At 35.0% G+C, this 25282-nt stretch overlaps 1 protein-coding gene across 1 annotated transcript in view; it reads right to left on the reverse strand.

Moving 5' to 3' along the window:
• Nucleotides 1–12355: 12355 nt before the first annotated feature.
• LOC140150386 (uncharacterized) overlaps nt 12356–25282 on the reverse strand; it is a 50348-nt gene continuing 37421 nt past the window's right edge. Inside the window, exons 5-10 of the mRNA XM_072172396.1 lie at nt 22397–22542; nt 21817–21988; nt 18857–19195; nt 17580–18113; nt 15794–15962; nt 12356–14939 (exon numbers count right to left, since the gene is read on the reverse strand). Of these exons, the coding sequence (XP_072028497.1) occupies nt 14489–14939; nt 15794–15962; nt 17580–18113; nt 18857–19195; nt 21817–21988; nt 22397–22542 (1811 nt within the window). The 3' untranslated portion in view covers nt 12356–14488. The remainder of the gene's footprint in view (nt 14940–15793; nt 15963–17579; nt 18114–18856; nt 19196–21816; nt 21989–22396; nt 22543–25282) is intronic.

Genomic DNA, 25282 nt, shown 5'->3' on the forward strand with positions numbered 1-25282 from the left:
TATGAATTTGAAACAATTTTCAATATTTCACTACTTCAGTAGCATGAGTGCATTGTATATTGGTTCTTCACTTTGATTTTTTCCCAATATCATTACTAATAGCACACATTTTAAGGAAATCCCAAATAACAATTATTGATTGTGCTAGCAATGGGTGTACAAGGGGTCATTTAAACCGAGCCTTGGGATGAGAAATAGCATGCACAAGGTATTGCTAAAGTGAACAAAATGATTATGATTGTCTATCCTCTAGGAAATAATAAAATACAGATGAATTCATGTTCAGTTTTACGACTTGTTCAATCAATATGCCCACCAGTCCCACTTGAGCGAGGGGCAGTGGATGCAGCAGGAATTGTTTGTTTTTTGGGGGAGGGAGAGCAAAATTGTGGGAGACTGGAAGGGACAGAAATTGGAGATAAAAATGGCGGGATTTTCAGTGATTTTTTGTTCTAACTGGAACGGCAAAGCCCAAGTTAGATTGGGAGATGGGGGAAGTCCCCATACTGCCTACACAATCTATCGGAGCTGAAACCTTACCCTTCCTTGCACTCAAGTTGGTGAATTGGTGAGCATATCAAATAAACAGAGTAATAATTGGTATAAAGCCATATCAAATGAATGCAGTTGTCAGCAGCAGTATATAGCGATTGGTGGTTACAAATATCTGCTAGTCAGAACATACAAGTTATGTATGGTCACTATCACTTATTACAATTTTGGGGAACTTACATTTTTCTTGGAAAAATTGCTTGATTTGGGCAAACATAAACCAAGATCATGGCACAGGTGATGGTCAGTATGTTGACAACGAATCCATCATTATAAGATAGCCATTCATATTTCAGCATGTGTGTTTTTAACCAATTTACAGTTTCAGAAACATGGTGCAAATTTATGTTGTGAAATTTAACAAAGAAATTTAGAAGAATTATGTTGGGAAAGCCTATCAAAATGACTGAAAAGGTCACACACTAAATGTTAAAATACAACAAAGGGTTGGATTCATCTTGACATAATATTTGTAAGCAGTTAATATCTCGCACAGTATGACCCCCTGAGACAAAACAAATATACACTTCATGAGATACCATTCATTAATTAATAAACCAAGTAATGACTATTTGGTAAATAATTGCACTAATGATTTATGCAGACTTTTGTATCCCTTTTCAATATGGCTCTACACAAATACATTCACTACATGTAACACAGCAATAATAGCAGCTACAAGACTACCATGAATGCAGGAGAAGTGCTAGGTTTTCTGACATGGGGTCAAAAATATTTTTGTTGAATATCTTTTGAAGTTTTCAAAATTATGGATCCAAGACAATTGAAGTAAGGGCTTCAAATGACCCTTTAACAATCTCTAAATGGCAAGTTTGTGCACCAAAAGAATGCGCCTATTACCCTGTGGCGCAAGTTAGCGCTACCCCTGCATGATGAATGTTTACTGAAAAAATTTAATACTTTGTGATGAATAACATGTGGTGATGCAAGGAACAGTGCAATGGGTAAAAAAATCTTATGAAATGATACAAAATGTAATTCAGGGTAATAAAAATTTGGGTTCCAAAAACAAATGTCCAAAATTATTTGTAGTACTTTACTTTAACAAGAAATCATACTTCTGTTGAAAAACATTTCAGATTATGCAATATCACTTGGTCCCTACTGCTGAATACTGGTAATAAAAAATGCAAGAATTATTCCATTAGATATTGCAGTGAGGTGTAACATGGTATGAGTAGGCCTATATGCTTTTGTCAAATTGGAGGAATTGATGAAGAAACTTCACTTATGCACTGCAGAGTTTGTGAGTGGATAGCCCAAGATTTAGTCTCTGTCAAACACCAGGGTTAGAAGTTCATCACAGACTGTCAGAATCAATCTTGATTTTTTCAAATGAATCCTTCTAATTCTCGAAAATTATGTAGACTATGTAGATTTTTTGAAAATTTTCCAAGAAAAAACTGTGGTTCACACAAATATTTTCATGAGATTTTTTTGAGAGAATTGACTCATAGACTCGATTGAAATTCTAACTTTGCGTAAGATACTTGCAAATTGACAACTTCATACTGCAGGACTGGACTGAATATAAAATTAAGTATGGCACCTAAATCCCAGTCTATCAAAACCCAATTGCCACCAGCACATGCTGGCATAATTGGGCCCTTTGATCAACACCTTTATCCCACATTAAAGATAGTAGTACTAATATACAAATGTCAATATACTGAAATTAAAGTGGGCGCATTTCAATTGGGATCGATAAGGATATTTCAAATTAGGATCCAAAAGAATTCATTTTAAAAGACACACTGATTTGGATCAAGAATGCAGAGTGACACTTTGTTATACCACCTTTGTTTCAGAACACTAAAATCTAGGACTTTTTGTTTATTATTTTTAAGCATCCAAGAGTGAACCACTGAATTAGTATAAACTTCCAAACTGAGCAAAAATTGAAATGAGAAATGTGACATTATAAAGAATCAATCCTAAAAGTGTTTGGAAACCAAGTAATCGATTTCTAGATCAGACACAATGTGTGTACAGTTTGTCCACTCTGAAGTACAAAGTGACAACGCAGGCATATACAGCGAGTTAACAGTGCATTGCGCTGCGTCTCTGCTGCAGGTATGCGTGCCTTCAAAGTCGGCATAATATGTGCATCGGTATTTTGTACTTCAGAGTAGACTGACTGTAGAAAGTCAGGACAAAAATAGCTTGATGATTATTTCATCCAATCCATACAAGAATTCAATGGTTCACTAGTGTGTTTGTCATTTCATAACAATATCTGCTCTGAAACAAAGGTCTGACATGGGGGTCCATTCAGAAAGACTTTCTATCAATATTAAGCTTGATATTAATGCCCATATCATACCAAGCAATCACTGAGCACGACTTCTTTGTAAATAACATTTCCGTTGCTTGATCGGAAAAAACGACTACTGATATATCGATCAAAAGTCATTGGCATGACCTAGCGTCAAATCTCAACCAATTGACTTTAAGGCAACTTAATAGCCACAACGACTGAATGCTAGTAGTGGTTTTACAATTGCTACGTGCTGATCACTAGCCATTTATTTTGCCACATGTATGCTTTGATTACTATTATGATATGGACATACATTGTAAGTCAATGTGAAATGGGCACCAAGATATATAGACCTGGCTCTGAATACCTGTGCGTTTGCATTAAGGGGGTACTACACCCCTCAATAAATTTGTGTCTATTTTTTGCATTTTTCTCAAAAACTAATAACACAGTGGTAACAAAGGTTATGTATATTATAGGGGCAAGGAATCCAATTACTACACTGGAATTTCAGTGACCCACGACAAGCGGTTTGTTATTTATGATCAGAAATAAGGTACTGCTAGTATGTAACTCGTTTCCTATCATATAAACTGAATCGCTTGTCTTGAGTCACTGAAATTTCAGTGTAGTAATTGGATACCTTGCCCCAATAATATACATAACTTTTGTTACCAGTGTGTAATTGTTTTTGAGAAAAATGCAAAAATAGTCACAAATTACTACATGGGTGTAGTACCCCTTAATGTAAATCAGAATGTTCTTAAACACCAGCCCCAATTGCTAGTAACTTAAGTACTGTCAGGCTTGTAAAATTACAGAATTAGATTTACCCCCATTGGCTTGTAGCGATTAGAACAATAACATTCCAGCATGTCGGGTAGGTTCCTGTTAATTTTAAATGTTACCTGCCTGACTGGCTAGTGTCCAAAAAAGTTAAGATACACCCCTGATTTGTCATGTCCTGCAAACAAACAATGACATTGTGTCATCTTGGATTTCATCTGATTACAGAACAATATATTAATATGGAGTTATTTATAAATATTGTAGAGATTTTGTACAAGTAACACATTATTATTGGGCAAAAAGGATAAAACATTTAATAATAATAATAATAACAATAATGAAAGCACATTCAGAATTTTCTACAGGATTGAACAAGAGAAGCGAGAATGAGGATTGCATTCAAAAGACAAATATACAAGCGACAGCTGCAGATTTGTGGGGACTTTGTACATCTTGGACTATGTATGTATTGTTTTTCTTTGACTGACAGCGAGACATGTACCATATTTGGTGTGGACTCTTTTGCACAAACATACACAGATGTCTTTGATCACCTTATTATCTCCTTAAAAAAACTGGTACCAATTTGGAAGGAGTAAATAAACCACACACACAAAAGGGTTTAAAACCGCACAATGTCTCTTGGTAAGAAAAACCTATGCGCATTTGACCTTTAAAACCACACAATGTCCCTTGGTAAGAAAAACCTATATGCGCATTTGACCTTAAGGGCTGGGGTATGAACGTTTGGACAGTATTTATTTTGGGACATTAGTGCACATCAGACATATCGAATTGCATTCTGAATCTGAAGAATGTCATTCTGATATCAAATAATTTTGATTTTTTGAAATTCGCAATTTAATACACATTTTATGGCAAATCATTAAAAATTGATATTTTTGATATTTAACAGTACTTGAAGTAAACTTTATAAATCTGATGATTTATACTTAAAGTGTATGTAGGTGGGATGAAAAGCCGACGATCAATTGAAAATTTTGACCTTCATTATAGAAGATATGGATTTTTTTCCCAAAACACCAAAAAATTAGGTCTTTTTGGGAAAAAATCCATATCTTCAATATGAAAGGTAAAATTTTCAATTGACCGTCGACTTTTCCTCCCTGCTACATACACTTTAAAATATATCATTAGATTTATATAATTACCGAGGACTGTTATATATCAAAAATTTGAAAAATATCAAATTTTATAATTTGTCATAAAATTTGTATTATATTATGATTTTCAAAAATGAAAATTATTTGATATCAGAAAGACATGCTTCAGTATTCAGAATGCAATTCGATAGGTCTGAGGTGCTCTCATGTCCCAAAAAATACTGTCGAAAAGCAATAAACGCTCATTTTAGATCCCTTAAGTAAAATCTCTTATCTGCACAAAATGGCTAAAATCTTTTATGTTCATTTTTATCATCACCATAAAAAACTGTTTGTGCCACTGAAATTCTTCAAAGATATTTTGACATGTTCTTGTTACATTTTGTTTCTTTAATATTTCTTCTACAATATGTATGCATTACTTCAATTAAAACTGTGTTTCAAGTTATATATATATTCATTTTGTGGTTGTGACCAAAAATGTACATTAGGAGGTTATAAGTGGAGATGCACATTCACAGGTTTTGATTCCAAGAGTCAAATGCACATAGGGCGTTTTTTCCCTGCCTGGGGACAACAAGCTTTTGATAACAGATGAGTTGATAACACTGTAGTCTACGATGGCTTCAGGGGGTCCAGTTTGGCAGTTGATGCAAAATGCTTGCAAGTACATAATAATATCAAAGTACTTATTACAATATTCTTGCATTCAACTGTTCAAATACTCCTCTCCTGGCCATTTACGCTCATCAAAATGTCCTTTTCACCAACCGAAAATGACAAATTTGTAAGAGACAGACTACATTTATCTTCACTCATGTAATGGATCAATTGCAATGGCCATTTAGTGACCCAATTTACAGCAAATTAACATGGTTTCATTAAGTTTTCAACAATAAAATATTTGTTAAATTTTACTTTTTGGTCCAAGAGTTTTCAAATATCACCTGAGTGAAATCAAAAGCATCACAAATATGTTTACTCAGGGAAGAGAAGAAATAATGCATGCTGAAGGATACATACAAACTACAAATTATTTGTATGCAACGATCAACCAGACTGCTGCCAATCAAAGTCTCCACAAATTACTGTTGTGTCATAAATACTACATTCTATTACACAATAATACTAATAAATAAAATGTTACAATCAATCAGGAAAAAAGACTATAGGTAAAAGGCAAGATATACAGCACGGGCTGTTGTACAAATGTATTTCAGTTAAGCTTTTGAGTTCTTTCTACGCATATTTCATTTTCAAAGACACGGTTCACACTGACAGACTAACACAGACACTAACAATGCCCTCTGGGAATTTGCAGGAGTTTGGGACATCACAGGATTTCACTTTTTTTTACCCCATTATTATTTCAAAATATCATTTCAAAAATACTATAGCTTTTAATACTTTTCGTGATACATGTACTGGTTACACAACATTTTGGGACATTATTACTCAGACTGGGGTTGCCGTCACATATTTTAATACTGAAGTAATTGGCATGGTTTTAGTTCCAATTGTTGGGCACTGACAAAGTAACACAGCATATTATACTGAATTGTAACACTTCCAAAAAGGGACACTACAAGGAAATGAATCAACAGAGAATTGGGCTAAGCCATTTGAAATACACATCCCCACTGAAGAAGAATTTTGGATTTAAACAAATTCCACAGTTTAAATAATCACAGATACAACCAGTTTCATTCATAAAAGTGGAAGAGATGTGGAATTTTTTGAAATCCAAGTTTCCCAGATTATGTAAAATCCAATTCACAACTTCACAATTTATAGCTATTTTCAAAAGGAATTTAAACATAAAACTGGCAAAGATTTCAAGCTGGAATGAACGTATGCTGCAGCTGGAATTATGATGGTAATACAATCTTACGCAGAGGGTGTGTGGATTTTGAATGTGTTTTTTATTAGCCCAATTCACTCACCTCTATTGAATACAATTAACCTTCCACTTTTTTGTAAAAAATTTGGAATATGCTTTTGAAGAAACAGGACACATCGATTTGTGTTTATTTGGGCTGTGCAGAATTATCTCACATAATCAGAATTGAGAGCACTACATGAGTCATTTCACAAGTGACAAGGATTTGTCATGTTTTCATGATTGTAACAATTTCTTTTTCCCCAAATGGTGAAAATATGCAACAAAGTTAAGGACTTCATAATGGTTCCTTTATGTTGACTAATAACTCCTGTCAACTCATGCATAGGGCTATTACAGTTGAATGAAATTACCCACTCACCCCCACCCATTTGAAATTCACACTGTGTGTGGAAGATCAAGGTAATTATGTCTTCGATAGGGGTTGTACAGATTTCAAATGGAATAGCCCATACCTAATGAGTGGCAATTCCTCAGACGTTTCAGCAAGACAAAGACTTGCTTCAAGAACATCTTGACAACCACCATCTACCAATAAACACCTTGCTATCTCAAAGAAGTGCAGCGTTGCCATAAATGTTCAGCCCAAATTATCAAATAGTCTCACAATTTTTCTCTTAACCATTGGTTTCTATGGAATAGTAATCTACCAACAGTTGTGGGAGCCAATGTTGAAAAGTCTCCCAATTTTTTCATAACCTTTTGTTTCTATGGGACTGAAAATGGTCGAAAGTAGGGTTACAAAATTGTGGGTTTGGCAACCCTGGATAAGTGATGCAAGGATCGGCTATTACATATCACCAGTTGAATGCAAGTAGGTGCTTACTTATTATTTTCTTATGACCTCTTTGCACTCAACCAATGAGATGGCTTTGTTGCCTCCAAGAAAACTTTACCACCTGACCAAAACAATTATGAACACCTGTTTCAATATATGCAAAGACCTACAGAAGGCATGCCTACTCAATATAACATCTTAACGAGTTGCAAACTATTCAAAATAAACAGCAACATAACATATTTGGTAAAAAAATTGAAGTTTTCACAAAAACACATAATATAATTTACAAGCTACAATATATATAATTTGTACAAGTACTTTGGCTAATATACTCATACATTATACAAGAGTTGTTCTCAATATTACTATTAAAAAACATATTAAAACATTTTTGTACAATATGCACTAAAAAGCATGATTTACACAACTTTGGCTACAACTTGTACACTGAAAACTGACTAAAAAAGCACCATGCAAAAATTTCCAATTCCAATATGAAAAACAAAATATGTGCCAGCAAAATTCTTTTTAAACAAATGTGCAGCCAAAAAAACCATCTTAAAAATAAAAGGGATTGAAGAGTTGTCCTTTCTTTTACAATAAATCGTCAAGTTCAAGAAACAACTATGTCAACTGATATGAAACAAGTCATATGCCCTCTATTGAGGGTGACCCAAAAATATGTACACCTTTTGTAGTATTGTATTTAAAAAGAAGACAATGTTGTTCACCATCCTCTTATATTACAGACTTATGCACATGTACCAACTTGGTAAACAAGATATTAATTAAGTAATCATAACAAAATTGTTATTGGGGAATGAAGAAGGACATTCATCATTACAGAATGTTCACAGAAGTTGTGAAATGTTTCTTGGGGTATCAATAACGTTAGTTGGAGAGACAGATCTGCTAGAAAAAGTTGCAAAAAGTTCTTCAGCGAATCAATGAATACTCAACATCAAGCTCTATGCTCCCAAAGCCTACAATGTATACCAAATGCCCCAACACATCACATGTTACCAAAGCTATCAAATCAAATTTGACTTAATGGATTCCAATCAGCACCAGCAGTCCAGTACCAAACTTTTTCCCATACAGATTGCACGGGCATATACTGTAATTAACCTTACTGGCCAAAATATTGCAATAATATTACCTGCTTTTAGAAAATCAGCTCAGTGTATATATCTGTAAACCAATACAAATTGATGAATGGCCAGCAAGAGTCACTTGATATGCACTACAAGCCATTACAGAATAACACCCTAGTTTGCAATACTCAAGACAACTTTCTGAAAATTAATGTTTTTACACAAGTTCATATACATGGCTGCCAACTGACCAGGGCTAAGTTATTGTGATCAATTAATTAAATCTTTTTATGCTCGTTGATCAAATTTTGGAGCAGGTAGGCAAACTATTTTGTACAGGATATCACTGCATAAAGTGGTGTTGATAACTATTCACAAAGAAGCCCAAATGTCCAAAGCCTGTGTTTCTGGGTTCATAGCAGATGTGTTCATGATTACTGCACAAAGCTGCAATATACTATTCTTCTTCTTGGTGATTCGGTAACAATTCAATGCCCACAGCTTCAAATTGAGAATGTTCGCTTCAAACACTAATGTACATACGCACATGTACATGTTTACATACACCGCATAGACGCGTGTGCAAAACAGCTGCTTCGACGTGTGTGGAGTATCAATAATACTTTTGTTATTTAATTTGTTCCTGTATGTATTTCAAATAATTGTGGAGGTCCAATGTCCTTAACTCCAATATGATATTGAATATATTAAGCTGAGAACTACCACCTCTCAGATGCAGTCAACACTATCCCATTACAAAAATGTGTTACATGTACATCAAATTTGGATTATTTGGCAACTACATGTGCCAAGCGATAAATCCGCATGGCAAAGATCAAAATACAACATTATATGGTCTTTAAGTTTTATTCCAATACGGAGATAGGACAACATTATTAAACACAAGGGACAATTGATTTCTTGTAACAAGATTGAATGCTGTCATTGGAAGGGCAGCTAGGAACTACACAAAACTCTACTACACAATGGACATTTAAATACGCACAATCGCAAAAATTTCCTTATCTATTTACACACACAAGTTACTTGTAAACAGTTAACCAAATGACAAATGCTTGTATTTCGTTGTGTAATAATAAGGACTTCTCTCGCATCAGCTCCCAACTTTTCGTTGAAATCTGTAGTTTATCGAACCTCGTCACCATGGTTACCTGTTTACAAGTTCAAAACTTTATTATTATACTTTGGTCTGGTTGTCAATTTATATTCAATCACATAAAATTCACATGAAAAGTTGTGCAGCTGGTCATAATGACCTGCACTTGATGAACAAGAGAAAATTTATAACATTACTTGGTCATCACATATTGAGTGAATTTTCAATAAAAAAATCACATCTGTGAAGTTTTAAATATAACATTCACATGTAGAATAATGGTCAACTTTTTTGTATTTTTAACATTACCTTTGTTCAATGTTTGGCACAAACAAACGAGTAATAAATAATAACACATTCTTATAATACAAAAAACCTTAAAATTTGTAAAAATGTAATGATTGTGATTTCACATGAAATTACAGTATTGCACCAAAAATACAACAATTTGTTGTCATACAAATATTCAACAGAAATGGGAAATACTTGATTTGTACAGTGCCTGCATTTTTCAGCACCTGTTTTTTTTAATCCATGAAATATATTAATATGGTGGAGGTGCCTGATATACATTTTAATTGCTCACATATATTTTAATTGATTATACTGGTCCAATTTACAATGTCAACATTGTTGCTTTCTTTTTTATGTCAAGCATATCTTGGCATTAGCAGCTGCAATCTATGAGATAATGCTGATGAAACTTTGGCCAAGCACATGTGACCAAGTTAAGGGGGTCGCCACAGATATGGTCCAACAATTGGAATCAACTGTAACAAGGTCTTTTATCACAGGTCATCTGCCCACCTTTACAGGATGAGCCACCGGGAGAGCGGAATTATAAGTTTATTTATTTTTGTCCTGCAGGGAATTCAACCCGGGACCTCTCGCTCCAAAGTCAAAGGGCCGGCCTAACCAGTAAGCCCTGTTGCTTCCAACACAAAATAGCTCCGGTCACAATGGCTCAATATAGATGAAGTTTGTAAAGTTGCACTTTGGTCCATTCCACTTTCACAAGCCTACTGCATTGTTTGAGAGTTGAATGGACGAACATGCAAGTTTCAAAACTGCATTTTTCTTATATAATGAGCCATTGAGACAAAATGCAAACCATGTGTGACATTGTGAACTGGACAAGTTGTGTTAAAGAACCTGTACCACCAATATCATTTCTTTGAAGTCTTTGGGAGAAACTTAGAACTTGTGGCCCCTTTATTAAAGGTCATGTCTTAGCAGCTGAAATCTAGGAGATAATGCTGACGAAACTTTGGCCAAGAATATTACTAACAATAAGATATTGACCTTTGGGGTTTAATTTCAAGTGTTCAAATTTAATGTATCTTGCTATGACCTTGTTTTGTAAATCTCATCTATTTAATTTGAAAGTTTCTGAATTCACCTTTTCGGTAAATCCCATAACACTTTGCGACTACACCTGAGAACTCGTCATTTGACGTCATGCTGATCTGCGCCGATGCACACATCGTTTTTAGAACGTTGTTAGTGCGCATTGCAAGTCGGTGTGACGTCAAATGACAAGTTCTCAGGTGTACTCGCAAAGGGTTATGGGATTTACCGAAAAGGTGAATAGCTTAATAGCATTCCATGTGTATGTCAGACATCAATTTTGCCCATCCCAGAGAGTATACTGTAAAACCAGAAATGTTCGCGTGCATTTTAATTTCGCGAATGATGTTGAGTCGCGAAAATTTTATGCCGCGAATATTTTGCTCAAAGTGACCAGCGTACTATCAATAATAAAAGTTGTTCCAACTTCATGCCTGTTTAAAACACCAGTGCAGGCAGTAAGCTTACATGAAGTATTGGCATACCTTTGTAAAAACTAAAGCTAGAAGATCAGTTCTGTAATACTAGTATTGTAATACCTTTGTTTTCTTTGAAAATAAATGTTAAAGTTCATCAGTTTGATAACAAAAATAATACCCCATCTTCTTGCGGTTGCATGTTGAGATGCTCCGACCACGACCGTGTGACGTGTGTCATCCACATCTGCCATTTGTACCTACTGCGTCTGTGTGTAGGGGTCCAAATGTTGAATACATAAGTTTTTATTTTTCATCAAAATTTTTTATAGAGTAAGTATTCAGCTTTAGAAGATCAGTAGACATAGAAGAACCCGATAAATGAAGCATTTAATCATATTTTGAAATCCATTTTGTTGAGTTTTAGCAAACAATAATTCCCCATCAGCCACCACCCCCGCAAGATGAATGGAAAATTCCAAAACTTTTCATTCATAATTATGCTAATTAGAAACAACAAAACAATAGGATAATGCTAGTAAACAAATAAAGTAAACATGTAAGGATGTTTAGTAAATAATATTAAAACATTTTAAAGACACAGATTAATTGATAATAATGTTTTTGGACCACTACCGATGTGATGGTTATTTACTTCCAGAAAATGTTAATTTTTATGGCCAAAACCAAGATGGCTGCCAGCTTGCACCTGTTCCGGTGGTGTGGTCTCACGAGGCAAATTTTGCGATTTGGAAAATATTTGAAAAAAAAATTATTGTTGCTCAGAGGTGATACCACTATGACTGCTGCCCCATGGAATATTACTCTAATAGATCCCAGTGGAATTTCTACATGCAGGGTCAGCATTTACAACAGAATTTATCCAAACATGTCTGAAGTAAGCTTAAATTTGTTATAGGGAAAATTCACTATAAATATACATGCAATGCTTGAACTTGACAATCGCGAAATTTTCATGCCGCGAATATGGCTTATATGGTTAATTCGCGAAATTTTGAACCCGCGAATATTTCTGGTTTTACAGTACTCCCCATCCAAAATGATGAACAGATAGGTGGCTAGCTAAGACATTCCCTATAATGGACAAGTTCCAATATTTCCCTGAAGGTGCATTATACACGGTTATTTTACCAATAATTCTTGGTATCTTTGTTGAAGTGAATACTCAATGCATTTGTAACAACAAAACTTGTTGAATATACTTTCTATGAGACTATTTTTTTAATTCTATAGATATTTCAATACAATACCTGATGATAAAAAGCATGGGTCAAAATCTGACAAGTTTGTTGGCAAAATAAACTAATGTTGTAAGTGCCATTGTTTTTTATTCACTTTTTGTGCCTAGTTTGTAATTTTGGTTTTGGCACTCTATAAATGTCAGAGATTGACTGATATCCTTGTCGTATTCAAATCATAATGGAATTCTGTGCAAAGGAGTGCTTCATGAAAAATCAATGATATTAAGATAATAATTTCAAACTAAACCAAGCCCTGTGTGTTTACACAAACACTATTAGGAACCTGTGTAAAGAGTTACATATATTGTATTTTGTTTTTCTCGGTTTTGTGGGCGCTAAGTTTGCAGCCCATATTACATGTTTACCATGCATTTGTGTGTGTTTTGTCACTATGTGATCGGGTGAACATTGCCAACCCAACAACCGTTAGACGTTGCTCAATCCATATTAAGGAACACTTGGATAAATCAATTGTTTCATTTTATTTGTTCATAGGTAATGGTTTTCACTGGTTATATCAATTCTGAATTCATGTTCGAGTTGGTATTGCCATAAATGAATATTAGCACATGCTCAAGCAAAAAATGCATTGCCTTTAATGAATATCATGAAATTGTAAATAGCTATTGTTATTATTCTATTATCTGCTTTAGTTAATTGGCAAATATAAAAAAATAATTTGTGCATTTAGAGAATGCAATAAAAATCAATTTTATTTAATTACTTGAGCTATTGATTCACACGTTTTAGTTTTTACTGAGCTAGAATCTCAGCTTGAATCTTTAGTCTAAATTTTTGGTCAAGATGTTCATGAATGGATCTGCAGGAATCCAAATAATTTTCACTGCTTTTTTAGATTTAACATTTTCCAAATATGAGCGAATCCATTTTCCAAATATGAGTGAATCAAAAATTTCTTGTGTAAAATACATTTACAATAAACTGAGTGGATTCTACTTGTACTTAATTTCCCATAATATGATTTTTCTGCTTCATTCCTTTTTAATTTATATTTCTTTGATTGTTGGACTCTGATTGTCTATTCACTTTAAATTGATTGGATGATATTGCATAACTCTGCCGGTATTATGTTAGTAATAAGATTGTAGATCAATGTTGTCGGTAGTTTAATCAGCACTACTTCTCAGTTTTCAGTTATTTAAAATATTTGCTACACAAGATAAGAATACGCACTAGACACATAAATTAGTCAATGGCCAGAGGTTGCATGATTGGCAATACACTGGCTAGCAAGCACAATCATCACAAAAATAAATTTCAAGTTCAATTACAACTTGTTATATATTTCATTATCACTTATAAATTGGTCCATTTCTTGCATACAACACTCCCTGATGGTGGCATCTCGGTGTAACATCATCCCCATGATGACCACTGGTAAAGTTCCTTAACCTGCGACTCTAGACCCATGTCATATGTACCATCTATACTGTTCTGATCACCTATTTTGTTATTTGTTTTCCGATAGATCACAATAGTACTGGATCATATAAAACCTACATATGTATGAATACACTTGTATAGAACTCCCACATTGGCAATTACATCTCCTACCTTTCATCAAATAAACACACGATATATACCGTTATATAAGTTGGTCACAGGACTGCATCAAGTCAACAGGACTAGTAGTAATCATATTCTGGGAGCTTGTAGTGCAAAAGAGTAACTTTTTTCAACTGCCCTTACTCTCACATCCCTGCCATGCCATAATGAAGCACCAATATTTCCCACTCTGTCGCCGCTCCAAGCATCAAAAAGACAACAACTTGTCATCACCAAGTTTTAGAGCAAGCAGCTGGTTCTATAAACTCACAGTGGCAGGTGCCTCCGTCACGAGAGGCTCTTGCTTGAATGCAACCTGTGAGGGCACCTCCGACAATCCGACAGTTTGATGTTCTGACACCGATGAATGGTCTACTGCCTTTAACTTCTTAATGGTGTTCTTGAGAGCTTGTCTCTTGTTACAAAACCACACCCTGATGACTTCACGATCATAGTTCAGCTCCTGCGACATTGATGTCATCTCTGCCCCTGAGGGGTGAGTGTTCTTTTCAAATTGTATGTTGAGGTACTCCAATGCTTGTGGTGTGAACGATGTGCGTCGCTTTCGCTTTTTGGTGGGCTCACTTCCGATGAAGTCTGTCAGCTGGCTAAGACCATTTTTGTGACGTTCCTCTGCCTCCTCCATCCACCGTTCCAATACTGGTTTGATCTTTTGGGCACTCTTAGGAGTAATGTCTAGCTTCTCAAACCTGAAAATATAATTCATAAAAGATAAATAATTTGCAAGCACAAATGATGTGTCTCATATTTAATTTTGCATGAGAAAATAACAGAAAGATTGAGCCTAACTTGTAAGTTAACCAGAGTAAGTTTACTATTTAGTGTAGTAAGTACGCCATTTAAGGGACATAAGGTGAATGTACAGAGCTTTTAACCCAGCATCAAAGAGCTTTTTAACCCACGTAACTCAAGTGACCATGTATCTCAAGTAACTTCTTTTAAGTCACAAGTACCTTGTGTGCACATCATAACTTCATCTTATGACAGGTTTTTGTTGTATCCTTTAATTGACATGAATTCTGTGACCTCATTGGTCAAACACCACTTGGATAACTTGTATTACCTGCATACTCATTAATATTATGACATGACACAGCAAGGTAATATTTCCTGTATAGTTAAAACTGCGTACCCATATGCCTAATGTAATGCGCACAATATCATAAGATTGGCTAGTACTCCATGCGCGGTACGGTTGCACTGTTTCTTCAAAGCAAGGAATACATTATACAGGGATGAAAGTCAATTTTTGACAAAAGCCTGAATAAGCCTGAAAAACAGCATGAAAATGACCAGAATGGCCCTAAAATGGGCTGAAAATAAAAGAAATTGCATAAAGCTTGACTAAAAAAAAACACCTGAAAACTTACATCCCTGATTATAGTTGTGTAGTACTAGAAACACTTTAATCTTGAATAACTCTTTTTTTTTATTACTCACTTCTAACTTCACCCATCATTAATATCTGCAAATCCAACCTAGTGTGACTGAGCTAAGCCTACGTACAGATCACCTGATGATCAACAGATTTGTTCAGACTTACCTGCAAATAGCTGACTGACTATATGCTGGTCCTTCTGTTGCACTCAGTGCCTGACCAACCTGTGTTTGAGTGAGACCTAGAGATAACCTCCTGATCTTGAAAGCTTTGGCAAAGTCTTTGATTTCTTCCAAGTTGATGCCATCAACTTCAGATGCATTCAAGACTGCTTACAGCTGATGAGTCGACGGAAAGCAAGAAAGATAAAAAGAAATATTAGGTTATTCTCTGGATTACCTGCAATTACAACAGCTAACAGAAAACACAAGTTGTGCTTTTCCAGCCTGTTACCATCTTGGATGTAGACATTATTTTGATTTTGTTTCTTTTATCAGCACAATAGTTTTTTTTGTTTTTTAGATAATTATTACATTTGATTTTACCACTACCATTATATTTGTTTACAAGACCATCAAAAACTGGGCAGATATTCAAAAAGTGCCTCTATAAATGTTAATTACCTTCTCATGTGATTTTATTCAGAGAATATCTGTATAAATGGAAGTACAACTAAATTGTCCAGAATTGCCAAAACATTAAACATACATATGATGCCAAATCAAGCAGAGGTAATAATGACCATAATCATTAATCAATTTTGACTGTTCTCTAAAATGATAATAAAAAGACAAAATGAAGCACCTTATGCAGAGAACTGCCTCATAGAACTTTTAACATAATAACAACAAACAGGGTATAAGAAATGGACAAGTATGGAACCAACAATAATATTGGAAAATACCCTGCGGTTTACAATCAATGAAAATGTGGGAAAGGTATCAACTTAATGATTTACATTTACATGATTTTAAAAATTAAAAAGCATTATCAATCAAGTATACCTACACAACAATATATTAACACTGAAAATATACTATTTGTACAAAATACAAATGAGACTTATAAAATGACACATTGCAAACTCTAACTTCATGTAGAAAACTGCATCAAAGTTAAACCTGCATCAGAGCTTGAAAAAATGTTATGTAATTTCCCGGGAAGCAAGCTAAATTTCCCACAATTTATAGCAGGCTACCAGAGCTCAGAATAATATAGTCGTAAGATGTAAGTTAAACTTTCTTATACTATCAATTTATAGCATGTTTTTATATATAAAAAAGACACAATTTCCCTCCAAATATCAGAATTTCCTTCCAAACACCAACATTTCCTGGGAAGGAGAGCCTGCCCAAATTCACCACTTTTTCAAGCCATGATCTGCAGTTTCTAAAATATGATGCTGTGCTCCTTCCTTGCTTTGATATAGTATCTCAAGATTGATTTTCATGTTTCATTATTTGTGCTTGATCCCATCACTGATATGTATTTTGTTTACATGAAGTTTGACAAGTAAATCAGGATATTCAGTTGGTGAGAAAAAACAAACTAGACCAACTTATGGATTGGGTAGGGATGTGCAGATGGGATTCACAAACCCAAAATATATATCAAATTTGACAAAAAGAGACCCAAAAGTATACCAATTTTTGTTCAAAATTATGTTAAATATGCCTGATTCTGTTTTTTTCTTGCAAATGTTGCTAAAAAATAATGAGGAATATACTCTTTTCCCAATTTTTGAAGAAAATTTTGAAAAAAACCCACCCCATCTCTGAAATTGCGACCCAAAGTTATACCAAAAAGTATGAAAATGCACTTAAAATCTTCCGCATATCCCTGTACACACCTTTCAACCAACTCTGCCACCTGACACCCGAATGTAAGTGAAACAGCAAGGTAAAGTTGATAAAACATAAGATTTTGCGTGGCATCAAATATTTTAATTTACCTGTAGCATTTGATGCATTCACATTAGTCGTAACCTGCCCTGTAGGCGATGTTGTTGAACTTGCATGGCTTATCACTTGCACACCCCCTTGTGTTGTAGTTATTACTTGACCGCTCGGTAACAGTTGTGTGACCCCAGATTGACCTCCGACCTGTGCTATGACCTGACCTTGACTATTCACCAACTGCCTGGTGACCCCTTGACTTGCCATGAGTTGTGTGGCTGCTGCAAGTTGTTGTGCCGTCAACCCATGAGTTGTTAATACTGTAGGGGTCGGTGCTGTTGTGGTGGGGACAACAACTCTCTCTTCAGGGGGTGGAGAAGGAGGTGTATCCTCAGCAGCAGCTGCCTGTGCTGCAAGTATTTGACTGGCTGCAGCTGCCTGTGCTGCTGCTGCTGCTCCAAGTGGATTTGAAAGTGTTTGTCTGTGTGTTGCAAGACCTGACAATGTCTGGGCAGACAATGTCTGGGTAGTTAGACCCTGTATGGTTGTAACAGATGGTGTTTCTGTGATGGCTGGACTCGTATAAGTCACTGTAAATTGATGTCAATACAAAACAAGTGTTAGAACAGGTGTTTACATATCAGCATGTATCTTCATCTCCAGATATGTTCAGTCTCAATGTCCAGATTAATAGTGAAAACTGGTTTTCACTAAAAGACCAGTATTAAAGGTTTAATTTTTTTAAGGTTTAACAAATTTAAAAATCATGGAAGTTAATGTGGAGGTTATTTCCTCCTTTTTGCCACCTTGTGATACAAATCAATAAATCAATTTGTGTGTACACATGCACCTAGATACTAGGCGGTGCGGTGTTTTACATTTGTCTGTGATGGATCAGATGCTGAAGGCAACCTAAAAAGACCTGTACCTACAAGATTGGGGACATGTGACATCACAGGAATAACCTCTTTATATAAAGGCTCAATTCCCACTATTTACCATATTTTTTTATTTTGTAATTTTAGACATAGCAAAGCAGTTGTAAAAAGTTCAGATTTCAATGAGTGACTTTTTGATTTATGGAGAGTTTTCCGACAGATTAAGTTAAACAAATATTTTCAAGCAACATATTGTCAAGAGTCTCCCCTTCACTAAACAATAGCTTGCTGCAGAAAAGCAACTTGGTTACAGCTTCAATCACTTCTGATATAGAAAGCACAACATAATAATTGCACTGTGGTGAAATTAAGTTGCAACTTATTTTTTAGTTATTCCGAACATATTAAACCCCTATATATATGTAGGTAAGTTAATCCGCGCAATTTTGTCATACCTTTTCCATTTGTTGTTAATGAGCTGTTTAACGTTGGTAACGTTGGAGTTGTGGGTGACACTGAATAGACATGCCCTGTGTTGTTCATCAACATCTGTGGCAACGGTAACTGGTGACCCAGGGCCGATTGACCGGCTAATACCGACATGGGCGGCAAAGGTGTGGTAGGCAGCATCGACGGAGTGGTGGCTACCTGACTTTTAGCAAGCGAGGATGCCACAGTTGTGATGCTGGGTAAACTTGTGGATGACGAGCTCATCACAAGGCTAACGGGAGCCTGTGTGACAGCTGGTGGAGGTGACATTAGACTGCTGAGACCCGATGCCAGCAATTGGCCACCTAAAAATTGAATACAGAAATGGGTCAAGATAAAGGATTAGTATAAATAATCACTTGCATCATCTAATTCAGTCATGTACATATGTGCTTGGTTTATGGATGATGCATACTATGTGACACAATCTAATCCAATCAGATCAAAGCAGGCAATAATGAAATTGAAATGAAAGCACAAATAGGAGCAAAACTGACATAAAAAGTTTGTAACTTTGCAACCTAGTATGACAAGGACTTACGTATGTCAACATTGGTAAGCTTAAATGTACTGCGCAAGTTAGTGATGGTGATAATATAACTCAAATTTTCAAAATTTCCAACTTTGGTCTGAGTGGATCAGATCTTGTCACAGATGGTAACACTCTTTAGTCCAAAACATTGCATTAATGTGGCAAATGCACAAATTTGAAACTTTTGTACTAATGACAAGGCACTGAGATTGTCACCTTCAAATATTGGAGAAACTCATATAGTGGTAGAAAATAAAAAATGATCATGATTAAAAAATGATCAGTTTAATTGTTAAGAAATGCTAAAATTAGAAACATTTCAAGTAATGTCAAGTTTTATGATTAATTATTGATAATCTCCCGTGGCATCACTCCAACCGAGTCACGGGTCAACACTTCAGCGCCAGCCCATTAGGCCTGACGAAACAGTAAGTCCGGATGATCAGTTTGATATTTAGTTTTAATTTATTGATAATCATACTGTTTTTGAACTATTTGTCCTGAGTGAAGACAATGTCACATACAGTGACAAATATATCTGCTGACTTCAATCACTCAGGTTGTTGCCACTCCTTATACTATCGCATTTTTTCCTTTTCAAATCACCTCATTTTACTCAAATTCCAATGAAAACAAAACTGGACATAAATCAATTTCAGTGAAGTATGTAGTATCAGCCATAGTAGAGGACACTCTAGGTCAAAATTAGCAGTGTCCTCATCCATCATCTTGCTTATATATAAACATTTTTCATGAAAATAATTTTCTTTTTCCATTGTATATAAAAATATTCCATTGTATATTGTTGCATGATGTATGGATAAATAAAATTTATTCAATTGAATTGACACAAAAATGGCACTTTTCACTTTAAAGATACAGTACAAAGCAGTTGCTGGAATTTGTTTATAAATTACATTAATATGCAAGGATGCGGTATAGAAACATTCTACTTGTAATAGTGACCAATATGATCAAATAAATTATTGACACACCTTGCGATTAAAGACCAACCATGCAAATCCTTTAGTGTTTAGTGGAGCAACAATTAACACATTATCTGGTTACAATCTAAAATGCATGAGCTGTATGTCTAGTGTAGCTTTGTATGGAAAAGTAATTTCATTCAATTTTCTTATTTCCTCTGAAGATTGTTTTGGTTAAATAGACATAGTAAAAAGGATGTAGGAGATACTTATAATTACTCTGTGCATCTGTGGGTTACAACTTAAATGCTCCTTATCTATATTCTGAAAATAATGTTATCAAGAGTGTAGGGTTGACTTTGTAAACACTGTAAATTCAGGCACACAAATCCCCCCACACACAATAAAACATTGGTCCACACGCTTGCTAGATACAGTCGATAACATACAGATGCATTATAAACAATATCCACAATTCGGGGTGTTGGTCAGTCCGGTTTTAGACGGATTAAACCCGAGTTAAGTCAGCAAGGCAAATAAAACTCAGAAATTTATATCTGCAGTTGGATTGTAAGAACGCAAGGTGACCGTTGCTATCCATGCTTTCCAGATGTTACAGGTAGGAGTGTGTGCATCTGTGCCATTGATGTTATGAAAGGGTTTTAAACATTAACTCCTGTGGCTGCAAAAATACATCACCAGCAGGTGCTGTCTGACTGATCAAAAGACAGGTTCTCCTGTCCCTATGAGCTCCTATGCTTGTATCAAGTGTATGCAGCATTTAATATACAAATTAATTGACACCAATCAGATGCAAATTCATCCCAGTTCTTAAAGCATTTAGTCATAACAGCTAGTCTGGTTAGAGTATGAACTGGTTCTCAGACTAGCATCAAAGCAAGACTTACTACAATCTGACTAGTCTCACACAATCCAATTCACCTACTGAGCCTTAGGGGTATATTGAATCAAGTAGCAATCTGCCTTTTGTGCTTAGTTGACCAGTGCTATGAAAATTTGATGCTGCCCTGCACACCCTGCAGCACTGAAAATAGGAATGGCCTGAGAAATACTTGTTTAAGTTTCCTATTTTCAACCAGCGCTAAACCACAACCGCACTGTGTGTTGATGGTGTAATAAACTGTCTCTGCGAACTTGATCCAATCTATTATAGTCAGCTGTATTGATAAGGGATAAAGAGGTTGCTGATCGGAAGTTCACACAAGATCACAAAGCCAGGCTACAGCAGCTTAGATAGCATCCATCAGTATTTTCTCCGGTCACATGTTGCAATTTCGGAACGGTGAAAACTGGACTTGGCTCACAAGAATTTGCAATTCTGTATTACAATTAGTCAATTTGAGGAAGATTTTTTGAGCCAACATTGGGCCACTTTGGTAAACAATGCTTAATTTGGCACCCCATTTTCCAGAGTGAGTAAACCCTGGTCAGCACCCATGCAACTCACCTGTTGAAGGTATAATGAACTGTATGCCTCCCTGTCCATGTGCTAAACTGACTGGTATGGTGAGGATCTGTTGCTGTCCAGCAGCATTGGTAATGGGAATGGTCAACATCTGTTGGGCCTGGCCACCAGGAGTGTTGGATGGAATGGTTAACAACTGTTGGGCGGCTGGTAACTGAATACCACAATAGCAAAACAAAGAACAATTATTGTAAGAATCAGTTGCACAATTGTGAAACAATTTTTAAGGCGGCTTTGAGCTGATATTTTTTTGTATCTAGAGGCATGCATAACAAGTACATAATTCCATGTTTTTTCCTAAATTTCTCCATCTCTGTTACATTCATCTTTACAGTTTCATTTCATTTTCTTAATTGCGAAAGAATTGTCTTAAATTTTCATCTTCAGTTTCCAATACTGTTAATGATTTTTACACAACTTCCTACCCTTTCTACACACAATTATAATCTGCATGAATTTCCATGATTTTTGCTAACTTTGTGAAAATTCCATGTGGAGTTCTCTAAATTCAAATGGAACCACTCATCCAGCAGAAAACTTCAGAGATAAAGTCCATACTCACCCTAGCTACTTGTGGCAGGACTTGGTTGGCCAGCACCGTCTGGGGTGAAGGTAGAGATTGTACTGTGGGCGCCATCAGGAGCTGCTGTTGATTTGCTACTGTCTGTGCTGTTGACATCATGGACGGTAAGGAACCCAGAGAGCTCACTGCAAACCGGACACAAATATTGAATTCAGTGTCAAAATTACTTCACATGACATGGGTATTTCAAAATATCAATTGCTTCATATATAAACACTTATATTATAGGAATAATCAATAGAATAGGGGTTCTCAACAGGCTGCCTCTGGCCCTTGATCAACTCTTAAAGAAAAACATTGGCTGGAAAGCATGTATGTTCGAAATGTGTAATCTTCAACAATTATTATTATTATTATTATTTATTCTTTCTTTATTGAGGGTTATACTGCTTCAGTGACAAGCACTGCTTTTCAAGCAGGCCCTCATTGATACATGTTATATAGCAACAAAATATATTACGATACACAATATTTACAAAGTATCATACAGTATTTACAACGTATTTACAATATATTACAAATAAGTATAATGGTACCATCAACTACAAGATAATTATAAATACCATGATTCAAAATACAGAAATACAATAATTATATTTATATACAAAATCAAGCAAGTAAATGAATAAAATATAGAAAAAGACAGGCCTAAATTTCTTTAATTTTTGATTGAAATTGGCCTAAAGTCATATTTTGCATCTGAGCTCTTACTGTCGGTGGCAAAGAATTCCATGCATAGGCTGCCCTGACATGAAAAATACGTTGACCTGAATTTGATTTAAATTTTGGTACAATCAATGTATTAGAAGTATGATTTCTAGTTATATGATTATGGTTATCATGAACAAAATCAAATTGAGAAGATAAGTACGATGGATATTCATTCTTTAAACATTTGAAAACAGTCATTAATAGAGTATTATGCCATCTTTGATCAAGTTTAACCCACTGCAATGTATTCATTAAATCATTAGTTGGTGTCCTTATATCTGCTGAGAGAATTATTCTAGCTAGATTATTATGAAGTACCTGAAGCCTATTATGGTACTCTACACTAAAATTTGACCAGACCATGCTTCCATAATCAAAGTGGGGAATAACAAGAGCATTGGATAACATTACAGTGGTTTTGTATGGAAGGAAATATTTTATACGTTTTATTATGCCAGTTCTTTTGGAAATAGTTTTACTAACATTATCGACATGAGCTGACCAAGACAGCTTGCTATCAAATTTCACACCTAGATATTTAAACTCATCTACTCTTTCAATATCATTGTTGTTATATATTAAATGTACATTGTTGAACTTTTCAAGCATTTTGTTTGTACCAAAGATCATAAACTTAGTCTTTTCAACATTTAAAGTGAGTTTGTTTACTTTGAACCATTCAGCTACCCTACTTAGACATGACTCCATTTGAATTTTAAGATCAGATTCATTTTTAGCTTTACACATTAAAGAGGTATCATCTGCATACATTACAGTTTTACATTCAGACACAGCATTAGGTAAACAGTTAACAAAAATTATAAACAGTAAAGGACCTAAAATTGAGCCCTGAGGAATACCAATATCAATTGGCCTAAAGTCAGAAAAAGTTGAGTTAACATTAACAGTTTGTTCTCTGTTGTTTAAGTATGATTTAAACCATAATAATTCATCCCCACATACCCCATATTGTTTAAGTTTCCTAATCAGAATATCATGATTTACAGTATCAAATGCTTTCTTTAAGTCTATAAATAAAACGCATGTAGCATAACCTGTATCCATATTCTTTAAAATGTAATCTTGAACATCTAGAAGGGTTGTTGTTGTGGAATGATTTGGGACGAAATCCTGATTGAGCATTTGATAATAGTCCTACATTACTCATATATTCATATAATTGATCATGAACAGCTCTTTCAATGATCTTTGATACAAGTGGTAATACAGAGATAGGTCTATAGTTACTAACATTAGTTTTATCACCCGATTTAAATATTGGAGTTACTTTAGCCTTCTTCCATGCATCAGGAAAAGTAGACCCATTCAAAGACAGGTTGCAAATATGAACAAGGCATTTTGAGATGAAAGGCGCAGCCAACTTTAATAACCTTACATTGAATGGATCTAATCCTGATGATTTGCAATTTGCATTTTACTTATTTGTTTAAGAACAAATTCATTAGATATTGCTCTAAAACTAAATTTGTTTACACTATCATTTTGATGAGAACATACAGTATTACAAGTGCATACATAATTATCATTGTTATTATTAAATTTGCTCCCAAGTTCATTACCTATAGAAGTGAAAAACTCATTGAACTCATTTGCCATATCCTTTTTATTACCTGAGTAATTACCATTCTTTTTGGGTGGGTGCGGGTGCGGCGTGCCGCACCCACCCTGTATTCTCTGACTATTGACCTACTTTTTCACATGCCGCAGTGTTGAGAAAATATTCGTGCTGGTTATATCCCAAACACCCACAGAGGTGATAGTTTACTGGCGAGTTTTGTAATTATTACTTGATTTTGATATGTAAGTAATACGATAAAGTCGTCATAGGCAGTAATGTGTTTGTATTTAAAAAATAACAAAAATAATTATTTAAGTAATAGAAATACTATTTGGAAATTGCAGCAAGATTTGCAGATGTTTTTATTTGAACAGTACCAGTTCACCAGTTTTGCTAGTTTTCCTAATCTTTGGGCTAAATTAATAGCATCCTGAAAACCAAACAGTCAATTAATTTATGTCAACATTTCCTTGTTTGACATCCCATGCAAACATTATCTTATTTACATAATGGTTTTGACCTCGAGTCATGAGTGGTGATTCATTGTTTAGGCCAAGTAAAATAAATAACGTGTA

This window comes from Amphiura filiformis, chromosome 4 (genome assembly GCF_039555335.1).
Source record: "Amphiura filiformis chromosome 4, Afil_fr2py, whole genome shotgun sequence".
NCBI classification, from domain to species: domain Eukaryota; kingdom Metazoa; phylum Echinodermata; class Ophiuroidea; order Amphilepidida; family Amphiuridae; genus Amphiura; species Amphiura filiformis.